At 36.2% G+C, this 11,810-nt stretch overlaps 1 protein-coding gene across 1 annotated transcript in view; it reads left to right on the forward strand.

Annotated features, from left to right (window-relative positions):
• Positions 1–10,643, forward strand: part of LOC103805579 (chromosome unknown open reading frame, human C9orf72) — an 11,896-nt gene extending 1,253 nt beyond the window's left edge. The window contains exons 2-10 of the mRNA XM_009078234.1: positions 2,179–2,238; positions 3,123–3,218; positions 3,835–3,899; positions 6,194–6,266; positions 8,191–8,307; positions 8,970–9,205; positions 9,692–9,749; positions 10,265–10,374; positions 10,457–10,643. Coding sequence (XP_009076482.1) covers positions 2,179–2,238; positions 3,123–3,218; positions 3,835–3,899; positions 6,194–6,266; positions 8,191–8,307; positions 8,970–9,205; positions 9,692–9,749; positions 10,265–10,374; positions 10,457–10,643 — 1,002 coding nt within the window. The remainder of the gene's footprint in view (positions 1–2,178; positions 2,239–3,122; positions 3,219–3,834; positions 3,900–6,193; positions 6,267–8,190; positions 8,308–8,969; positions 9,206–9,691; positions 9,750–10,264; positions 10,375–10,456) is intronic.
• The last annotated feature ends 1,167 nt before the right edge of the window (positions 10,644–11,810 follow it).

Raw genomic sequence — 11,810 nt, forward strand, 5'->3', positions numbered from 1 at the left:
TGTAATGTGTATGGTGATGCACATTTTGTAAAGTTTTTTTACCTCTTCTGTTTTGAGACCTGTAGCCAACACAGTTTAACCTTCCTTTTTGAGTGCTCTTACATGAACTTAATAAAATTACAGGATGTTTGTTTTTGTGGTGGTGTTCCCTTTCTGCTGTATTGCTTGATGATACTGTCTAGGGTTTACTCTTCAGAGGAAGGATAGCACATCAAATTCATTTTCAATGTAGTAGACACACAAGTTTTCATTCCTAATCTAGTCTTCTAAAACCCCGCTGGTTGTTAGTGCTTTTGACTTAAGTGAACGCTGTATCGTGTTAGTAAACCAGATTATATGGCTTCTGTCATTTAGTGTTCTCTCTACTGAGAATTCTCAGTCATTCTTAGCTATGGAAAGTATTCTCAGTTTCTAAACATTGATCCATAACACTGTGTTTCCACAGTAGAAATAGCCTTCAAGTGGCATCGAGAATGACAAAAAATGTTTCCTGCTGGTTTTCTCAGACATTAGTCATTAAATTCTTAATTTTTTTTCAGATGTTCTTGAAGCAGATAGGTCATCTGGGTTAGCTGAGACAGTGATACATTCTGAAATAGGCATTTATTTTCTTTTATTTTTCTTGAGGAAGATCAAAGATCCCTGCATGTATCTTCAGTTCTGCAGCCTTACCTAGAAGAGAGAAAACTGCTTTGAAAATGTAGATTAAAATTTACTCATGAGTTGTATAATACTACTGAACTAAAACAAGTTCATTCTGTAATTTGCTTTTTGAGGCAGTTCAGCAACTATGATTGCATACAGCAGAACAAAAAATGCCAAAGTCCTATCTGAGAGGAGCTGTATGTCTGTTCTGGAAGCTTTAATAATTGTGTTGGTCAGCTCTCATTAGTTCTGTGTAGAGATGGATAGGAGTTCAAGCTAGACTTGAGAAGAAACCTTCTGAACTCGAGGATTAGGAGCAGTGTTGACTGGCAAAGAAAGACAAGCAAATCCAAGCAAGTCATCTATATGGGATTAGTATACCCTTTCACCTACTTCAGTTTACGTTATACGAGTTTGTCTAATAATTTTGAGCAGTTATATTTCAATTAAAGAAGTGACACCATTTGTTCAGCCTTATCGTCATGCAGACTGCCTTTTAAAATAGTTTGCAAGGATGTCTTGCCTCGCTGATGCTGAACTGAAGGGTAAAGGTGCCCCAAAGGAATCTGCCTTGTTCCAGTATTGTTTTTCAGTGTGTCTTTTAGGCAGTTAGAAAAGTTTTATTACAAGTTACTCTAACTTATTCCCTATTCATCTGCTCAAAAATCTCTTGTAAACTCATTTCCCGATTGAATTGATTAACTTTGAGTAGATCAGTCACAGAAAACTAATGAGTAACCAATAAAAGTGCAATACCCTGTCAGGATCTAGCAAAAGATATTATTAGTTCTCTCAGCATCTGCCATTTTTTATGTATTGTATTGATTGTTGCAGTGATTAATGCCAAATTCTCTCTGTGAATAATAATTTAATTCCCTTGTAAGTTCATTTTAAATGCACTTTTCTACTCAGCTGCTGCTGCTTCTGTTTTCAGAGCTTTGTTCTGTCTCTTGTACATTGTGTTTTGTGTATTTTGAGGTTTCATGTCTTCCTGTACTTGGTTATAAAACAATGTTTTGAAGACTTGTCAGTGTCTCAAGAGATGGGGAAAAAAAAGGTCCTTTTTTTCCTACCCTCCCCAGTTAAATAATTTTTCTCATTCTGAAGATCTTTTTTTTTTCTTGCTGCGTCAGGAACCATCTGTCTGTACTTTATCCATTTCAAAATAAAAATTCATACATAAAGTGGAATTCTTCACCATTCCACTTAACCTTGATTCTTCTGATCATTTGGCATTTTCTTGATCTGTAATGAAGAAACTTAATGTGTTGCCACTGTCATCACACCCTCCCTTTCCTGCTCCTCCTCCACAAGCATGGGAGAGGTTTGGTGGAGTCAGAGCAGGGAACATTGATCTGTTTAGCATGACATCACTTCCCACTAAAGTCAACTCTGTAAAAGAAAAAAGAACATTAAAATTTGAATCTGAGAAGCGTCACTCCACAGGGAAGAAACTGTACCATTTGACTGTTGTGTGCATACATACATAAAGAAATACCAGAGCATTTGTAATTAACTGCTTCTCTTGCTCAGGAGAGGCAAGAACATTTCCAGAAGATTGTCTTGGAAGGCACAGAAAGAATGGAGGATCAGGTAAGGACCATCTGGTTGATGGATATGGCACGCCATCGCAAAACTATTTGACTTCATCTGGTGACTTTAGAAGTTGGTGCTGCTTCTTATTTTTGGGATCCAGGAAGATACTTTGGACTGGTTGATGACGTGTCATGCATAGGAGGCCAAGTTTCTGAACACAGGATGATGGGAGCTGTGATCAAGTTGAAGGAAAATATATTTCATCACTTTATGGGTGAAGTGGAAATCTCTGAAGAATATTACCTTTCAGAAAACCAAAGTCATTTACTTAACTTGCAGCTCTGTAAAGGTAGTATCTTCCAAAGATTCATGCTGGCCTCCAAGGTTGATTTTTCACTAGATTAGGTCACCTTCTTGAGTTACAAACAGTCAGATATGTTGGAATGTGATTGGAGACCTAATGGATAAGACTGTGAAAAGAATTTGATTTCTGAATCTGTAAGTGTGAAATTGTGGTTGCAGTTTCATGTGATAGGTAAGTCAGAGAAGTATTTTTGTATGTTAGTAACTAATATGCCTGACGTTGTTAAAACATCAGATTTAGATATAAAATTCTTAACAGTGATTGCACATGATATGGTATGATCGAATTACCTCACTCCAAATACTTCTTTTCTAGGTCAATCACAACTGATTGTGAAAATTAACATAGGACCCTGGAAATAGATTTTAGACATGATGTTGAGAAGCCAAGTATATGTTTCAAGTTGATAATTATTGATGAGCAAAGCCCAAGAAGCCTATGCATCAATTTCTGCTCATGCCACCCTTCCAAACAATAGGAAGTTGAGGATGTTTTGCATGTTATGTTGCAAGTTCACTTTAGTCATCACTTCTAATACTGCCCAGTGTGCTTTTAAGCATTTTTTTTTATTGTGCAGGGCCAGAGCATCATTCCAATGCTGACAGGAGAAGTCATTCCTGTAATGGAACTCCTTTCATCTATGAAATCTCACAGTGTTCCAGAAGAAATAGATGTAAGTCTTGTTTTCTTTGCATTCTGAGTTAAAAAAGATGCTTTGGTTGGCCCTCTGGTTTGGTACTCATTTTGCCAGAGAAAATACCCCTGTTGTCTTAAATTCTTTTACACTTCTGTTTCACATCAAGTTCTCCTAAGTGGTGTAGGAATGGCAGTGTTTTTTATGGTCAGCACTTAGCAAAATTTACTGCATAGAGTGATACCATTTTAAGACTGGAAAGGCTGTTTGAAGCAAAACAAAACAAATGGGGAGATAGATGGGTTTGATGTTGATACCTGTTTCAGTGTGTTTTAGTGTTTTCATGGAAGAAGTAAGTGTGATCTTGCATACACTAATTTAAAGTATTCTGAACAAGGTTATAGGGAAAAAACCAACTAGGAGGAACGTGACTTGTGACTGGTGAAGAACATTTAATACAAGTGACTTTCTGATTTCAAAATGCTTTGTCTGAAATCAGAGGGCTCTTTTAAGATTGTGCTTTTTGGGGAAGTCTTACAGCTTAGCTTAAATAGTTCCCAAACAGTTCCTACCTATAATTAGAAGAGAAAATCAATTAATTGGAAAGTGTTTCAGATCCTTGTCTAACTTTCATTTATATTTACTTGCATTTCAGATAAGTGACACAGTGCTAAATGATGATGACATTGGGGATAGTTGTCATGAAGGCTTTCTCCTCAAGTATGAAATTCAGTTTTGATTTATGCTGTAGTAAAATGGTTTAAACGTTTGTGTACATCTGTGTGTGCATGTGAACATGTATTGTAGTAGTTTTCTTCATAGGAGAGGTACAATGACATGTATTTGGCCTTTTGAGATTTTTGTCTATAAAATGTTATAAAATCTTCTGTTTTTTTAGAAGAATGGTTCTGGTCTAATAGCTGCATTGCTATAGATTGTGTTGTCACATAATTATTCATTTAATAATAGGACTCCTATCAAATATAATTTTTCTTTGATACTGCTATTTCATTTTATGAGAATATAAGTTGAAGTCTTACATTTTTTATGAAATAGCAAAGATCCTGGGTTGTGTTCACTGCAGAAACTATAAATAAGAGTCATAAATGGTATGACATTTAGAATGTTTATTATTGAAATGTATATTTCTCCCTTTTCCCCATTTTTAATGTTTAAATGGAAGTAGTTGAACTTGGGAGTAACTTGGTCTCTTCTTGTGGGAAAGCATCTTTAATAGGTTTCAATTGATGTTCTGTAGCATTTCATAACATTTCATGTGCAACTGCATTCATTTATGTAGTGCTTAGTGCCATCTGTTTACACAGCATCACATATATGCTTTCAGTACTAGAGTACTGTGAGAAAAAAGTTTTTTACTCTAAGGGTGGTGAGACATTGGAACAGATTGCCCAGGGATGTGGTGGCTGCCCCAACTCTGGCAGTGTTTAAAGCCGGACTGGATGAGGCGTTGAGCAACCTGATGTAGTGAGGAGGTGATCCTGTCCATGGCAGGGGCTTGGGACTAGATGATCTGTAAGGTCCATTCCACCCCCTAAATTCTATGATGCTATGAAATTCTTGAGTCAAATTAACTAAGTCTTCACAATAATGTGGTATTTAGTTCCATAGACAATTTGGAAACTAATGAAGTTAATTTTATGGAATGGATTTTTGCAAACAACTAGACCCATTGATTCTACAGTGATTAGCTAGTCTTATCCCAGATGGAGATTTACTGAGCAGGTAGTAGGCTGTAGTGTGTCAATTATCTCTTCTTGCTATTTCTTCTCCCTGGAAGTTTTGTTCTGAAAAGGCTAACTTGACCATTCATGTGAAGGGTCCAAATGTTTGCTTTTTAGCTTATCTGTAAAGCTTACCAGCAAATCTAGGTTCAGATTTCAAGTCTTAAATATAGTGCTGTATGGATTTATAATCATCATTAAATAAAAATACGATTAAACTAAATAAACTGTCATATCAACATTACCAGCCTCTAAAACAAGCAATTGTGCTGTTTTAGTAACTTCTAAATGAAACCGAAGGTCTGTTTTAGTGCCAAAGGATGCATTCATAAGTATTCAGGTGGCCTTAAATTTAACTCTTGGAATGTACTCGATAAATAGTAGCAGGTTTACTACAGAGTCCACCTGTAGGATTTCATAGTCTGAGTATTTCTATCATAGTCCTTATTAATTAGTGGTATTTATTACAACCAGTTTAATTACAAACAGTGCATTGTACAGTAAGATAGCATAAATGTACTTCTGTATATTCACAGATGTTGGAGAAAAAATTTCAATAGTATCTCAAGTTGCTATGTTATCTAGGCTTTTTGAAACTGTTGGCTGGGTGTGGGTTTGAGAAGATGCAGGGGGAAAGGGATGATAAGAAACCTCAACAAAGTTTCTTTAGTACAAGTTAAGAGTTGTCAAGGTTAGTCCAAACTTAAGGCAAACTAAATCAGATCTGTGCTGCTGAAAACTCACAAGACAAGATCACTCAACTTCCAGCATGCCTGTATGTATTCTGAGGGACTCAAGTTTGTGACGTGCTCTTGCCCATGTAGTTACCAAGAAGAGAACAGCTTACCTGCCACGTCTACCAAAACTAACTTCTGATCTATAGTTTCAGAAAATGAGGGTAATTGTAGACTAGATCTTCCATCAAATGCTTTCAGATAATTCACTATCAATATGTCTTCTGTTACTTTAGATGAATTACTTTGTACAGATTCTGTAATACACTTAGATAGTAGCAGTAGCTGATCTTTGTTGGTCCCCTAACTGGTGTTGGGAGGTTCTGAGTGACAGTATTTTTATTAAAGAAAATGAAAATGTAGAAACTTTAACTCTTGGATTTCAGCAGTAACCTACATAGCTGTGTAAAGTCCTGTCGTCAGGGGTCTGTAGGCTGTATTTATACTCGGAGCACTTTATTCTTCTTGTGAAGATCATAATTGTTGTATTGGAGGAGTGTGATTAAATATATTAACCTATGTTTGTTTTTACTTGCAGTGCAATTAGTTCACACCTGCAGACCTGTGGTTGTTCTGTAGTCGTAGGAAGCAGTGCAGAAAAAGTTAATAAGGTAACATACTTTCTAATAAACCAAACTTATATGCTGATTATTAGGAGTGTTAGTGTGTTACTTGGAACAAAGTTTATCTATAAATATACTTGAGGTTGAAGAAGAAAGGAATATTTTTGACTGGCTATCTTCAGCTGACTGGTCTAGCAGATGATAATTCTCCCTGAAAATTGCCTTATTGGCTGTATTCTGATAATAATTCTGATAATAATAAGAAAATTAATATGCTTAATTCATACTGTATATAAATGAGTTGTAAATGAGTCTGAGCTTTTAAAATTAGGTTTGTTAGCTGAAATACACAAGGAGACCTGAACTGGCTTGCTCATTTCAGCTTTGTCAGTGGGTACTGTCTGTATACTCTTAGACAATTAGTATCTCCATAATTTCTCTTACCCTGACAGTAAATGTACTTCTGCATCATGAGCTCCTTCTGTTTCATGGAACCTGTGTGTATTTCTTCAATGTGAAATAGAAATTAGTAAGAGTGGGCCTGCTGAATATATTGTCTATTAATTGTAGACTATATATATGATATGTTTTATAGTATGTAGGGCTCCTTGCCATAATGAAATATAACAGATTTTAAAAAAGCTGAAGGCATCTTTAGTAAACCTGTCTTTTGAAATAAAGAGTTTATTGTATTTTACAAAAATCGGGGAGGAGGGAGAATGCATTGTTTCATGTGTATTAGCAGCAATGGTAAAGCACCTCTGATCATGTTAACTGTAAATGCTGATACTCCCAAGCAACAAGGAGACCAGAGAAAAGAAAACTCTCAGATCTTAGCTGAAATCAGCTAACCACAGTTAATATGTATTGTTCCACAGAAGTAAGATTTACACACAGTTAAGTTACTGGAAATGATATATATTTAAGAGGAATGTTACCATATACACACATATATGATATATAATATAAGAAATGTTAAATGCTTAAGTGTTTATAAAGAACTTATGGAACATGAAATTATTAATAAAGAGGATTAAGGTCTAAATGGTTATGAATATGTAAAATAATGTATTGCTAAGGCACTATAGGAGAATACAGTGTAAAACAATGTTAGTTTAAAGATACATCCGGGGTAAATTTCATAAATCAATTCTACACATGTTCTTATCAGCAGCAACCTCCTCATGTTGCGGTACAACTGTTCTGAAGTAATTGCTTTCTTAATGGCACCCTTGGAGTGCCATTCTTAATGGCCTGCCTTGGAGTAAAAAAAACACCACCTGTGGCATCTTGTGGCAAAAAGCATCAGTCAGAAAGTGTGTTGTCATTGCTTTAGGTACTGCATAAACACATTATGCAAGGGTAGAGCCTTTTCAAAGACACGCAGAGACAGATATACACCATGGGTTACTGAAAGATTAGTAGAATGGAACACGTGTTTGGAGTGATTACTGGTAGCTGTTTCAGCACAGAAGTTTGAAGTTGGATAATGAAGTACCTCTGTTGCTTTTAATTGAGAGTTTAAGGCAATTACCAAGGAAGTAAGCATGGATACTTATTTAGGAAATTGACTCTGCCTGATTTGAGGCAATAATGGCTATTTCAATATGGAATGAATAAAATAAGAGGCTTAAAAGGCTAGGAAAGCAATCACAGTAACTCATGTTTATGTAGTAGAAAGAGGTAAAAGAAGGCAAAAGTGCTTTGTTCTACATAAATGGATAAAAACCAGACTTTGCCAAAAAGTGTTGGATGTTTTTGTCATTTGCCAAGAAGTTGGGATAGTATGGCTTACATCTTAATAATGTGAGCATGTCATTCATTGTTCTGTGGACTTGATAAAGTTTTGGTTTTTCTAATAAGCCTGGTTAACTTTTTTATTCATTATTTGAAATGCCTAATACAGTCTTGTCAGAAATTGCATTTATTCCTTATATTTTCATGTTTTTCAAAACTGTTCTTATTAATGCAGATTGTGAGAACATTGTGTCTGTTTCTTACACCATCTGAGCGGAAGTGTTCCAGACTCTGTAGAAATGAGTCTTCTTTCAAGTACGAGTCAGGACTTTTTGTTCAAGGCTTACTCAAAGTAAGTATGCTTAGGAAAGTTCTGTTCTTCTGTAGTTCAAGAAGATTCTTCAATGCATGTTTGTGCTTATGATTTCCACATGCATACGCACATTCGTGCTCAAAGAAATATGCCATCTTCCCTTGACTCCTTTCTGGTGCTATGGCTTTCCTTTTAACTCTTTGCATATTAAAATAGTTTTTAAGCCAGTCTGTTCTTTGACATATGTTTCTCAAGGATTATTCAGAATTGCTCGTGTACTTTGAAGCACAATAATTGTACTCTTCCTGTCTGCTTGAGGCTAGAATCCCAAAAGGCATGTAGTTTTTGTGTTGTACCAAAACCAAAGAACAGACCATCAGTCCTGCAGCTTCCAAGTATTTTAAATGGGCTGTAGCAATGGCTGAAGATGAGTAGAAAAATGATGCTTCTTGCTCTAGTGAGCAGTCTGAACTTATCAGATCAATATAATACTGTAATGCTAATGGGCACACAAACCAGGTGATGCAATACGGTAATACACAGGTCAACTCAATTCCTGTTTTCACTGTTATGTTAAGGGACTCATCTGGTATTAAGGACTTACTACTAGGCTATAGCCACCAGTTCTCTCTTTAATATTGTTTTATTCCAGTACAGCTTTGCATTTTTAACTAGAATAACTTTTTCCCCCCCTAAAACAGGATGCAACAGGGAGCTTTGTGTTGCCCTTCCGTCAAGTAATGTATGCCCCATATCCTACTACACATATAGATGTAGATGTCAATACAGTGAAGCAGATGCCCCCTTGTCATGAACACATCTATAACCAACGACGATACATGAGATCTGAGCTGACGGCATTTTGGAGAGCTAATTCAGATGAAGAAATGTCTCAAGATCATATTATCCACACAGATGAGAGTTTCACACCTGATTTGTATGTACTCCACTCATATCTCACAGTTACTTAATTTGGGACAAGAGAGTAAAGGGGTACAAAGGCAATTGGCTAATAAAGTGCATGAAGTTCTTTTGCTTTTAAGAAACTCCTTCAGCTCTAGTAGTTATATTTGTTTTGGAAGAATTTACCAGGTCCTTCAGTAGGTTTGTTGCGTTAAATGTTGTTGAAATTCATTTTCAGTGATAATTCTGACCATATTATGTTAAGCCTGTGACAGCTAAGTGTATTTGACAGAGCCCAATGGCTTTCCTGAGATTAGTTCATTTCATCTCAAAGTTTTTCTTTAAAATTCTGCATTAAAAATACTTGTATTTAAAATAACAGAATTATAATTCACTAAAATTTTAACTTACAATTTCAACTAGATTGTAAGCAGTAATGCTATTGCTGTGCTCAGTTGCTGGAAGGTTTGTGTCCCTTAATGGCATTACCTTGTCTATCTGTTTGCTTTCTTTTCTATAGAAATGTGTTTCAAGATATCCTGCATCGGGATACTCTAGTAAAAGCTTTCCTGGATCAGGTAATCAGTGCTTTTTCAGAAACAACAAGAGCTAAAGTTCAGTACTTTGAGCCCCAGTAACAGTTAATTTAACATGAATAGATCATTTGTTGGTATGGTAGCTCTCTTTCTTGCTACTGCTATGATTCTTCTCTGTCTAAGTGGGAAGAAAAACACTAGTGTAATACTGCATCTCCTGCTTAAGTATGAAACACAGTGTACAGTTTCAATTGCTGTGCAACAGTGTTAACAGTTACAGTTTTGAGAAAGCTACCTGACTGGGAGTAACTTCAGATAATATTCATTTAAAAGAAAAATAATATTTTATTCAAACAGAATTGTAAAATTTATTGCATCTGAGGAAATAGAAAAATAAGAAAGCATGTTGGCTACATCTACAAACCTGCTTTTATTGTTGCTGCTTTGCTATAACTAAGGATATGTTGTGTGTATACAATGTTTCTTTATTTTCCACATTCTTAAGATGATTCTTGAATTTACATGTCTGCCTAATTTTCTGATATAATTTTTAACAGATCTTTCACCTGAAGCCTGGCTTGTCTCTAAGGAGTACTTTCCTTGCACAATTTCTGCTAGTCCTTCACAGAAAAGCCTTAACTTTAATAAAATACATAGAGGATGACACGTAAGTGAACAGATAATAGAAAGCAGGTTTTGAGAAACTTCCTCTGTCCTTTTTTATAACTCACATTTTTATTTTCTTGCAGGCAAAAAGGAAAAAAACCTTTGAAGTCTCTTCGTAGCTTAAAGGTAGATCTTGACTTAACAGCAGAGGGCGATCTTAACATAATAATGGCTTTGGCTGAGAAAATTAAACCAGGTCTGCATTCCTTTATCTTCGGGAGGCCGTTCTACACTAGTGTACAAGAGCGTGATATGCTCATGACATTTTAAAGTTCTTCACGTGTCTGATATTTCAGTCCTGCATAGCATGAAACCTGTTAGTGTTATCACCACTCTTGTGACAGTCATTGACAACTGAGGATGAAGCATCAGGAGCACAGTAACACTAAGGCCTGTCCAAAGCAGGAGGAGTCTTGTTAGAGGGAGTATCATGATTTTAATTAATTTGTCCCTTCTGAGTGCTTTTTTTAGTAGTAAAAGTAAATGTTACCAGATGTTCCTTTGCCATATTGGCTTAGCAGATAAATTTGGACATGTTTTGTTGTATGATAAAGGGAAACATTTTAATTTGCATTGCCTGGAGGCTTCCTTCAGGTGTGTGTCAGTTTTTTCCTGTTCTGCTGTGTCAGTATTTTCAGGGTTTCCACAGAAAACAATACAGACATCCTCTCTAATCATAGAGGTTGCAGAATAGGCACTTTTCAAGGGTTTCAAAGAGTTTTTAAAAGTGTTTGTTCTTATGTATGTGATACAAATCTGAAAAATTACTTTGCTCATCATCCTATTTAACACTACTGGTTCCTTCCTTTAGAGCATTTAAACATGTTGGGGATTTTTAATATACTACAAAGTGCTATTCTTGTGTGCAAACTGTTGATTATTAGCAGCCTAAATAGCAGCATGCTGCACGTGGGAATTAGGTCATTATTCAAGCAGCTTTGTAAATGTAAGTGCCAACCAGGATACTCTGTTACATGTTGGGCTGTTCCGCAGTGAAGTGTTCAGTGATCCAGCATAACTGAGCTCTTTCAAAATACAAAACAGAAACCTTGTGTCATTCCACAGCAGTTGTCTGTCTTTCTGTCTGTAAACTGCTACTGGTTTTCCCATTGTCAATTTCAGTAAGGTTCATAGAATCATTTAGGTTGGAAAAGACCTCCAAGATCATTGAGCCCAACTGTTAACCTAATACTGTCAGGTCCCCCACCGAACTACATCCCTAAGTGCCACATCTACACAGTTTTTGAATGCTTCCAGGTATGGGAGAATGTCTGATTGCTAACGGACATGTGAGCAATCCAGCCTTGCTAGCAGGGCCTGAGCAAGCTGCAAGCTAAGCTGTTCAAGGACACTGCTCCGGCTGGAATGTGAGGAAGAAGGTAGTAAGATAAGCAGCTCCTGGGTCTGGAATGCAGAAGCTGAAGATGGTTAGAGGTG

This window comes from Acanthisitta chloris, unplaced genomic scaffold, assembly GCF_000695815.1.
Source record: "Acanthisitta chloris isolate BGI_N310 unplaced genomic scaffold, ASM69581v1 scaffold1547, whole genome shotgun sequence".
NCBI lineage: Eukaryota > Metazoa > Chordata > Aves > Passeriformes > Acanthisittidae > Acanthisitta > Acanthisitta chloris.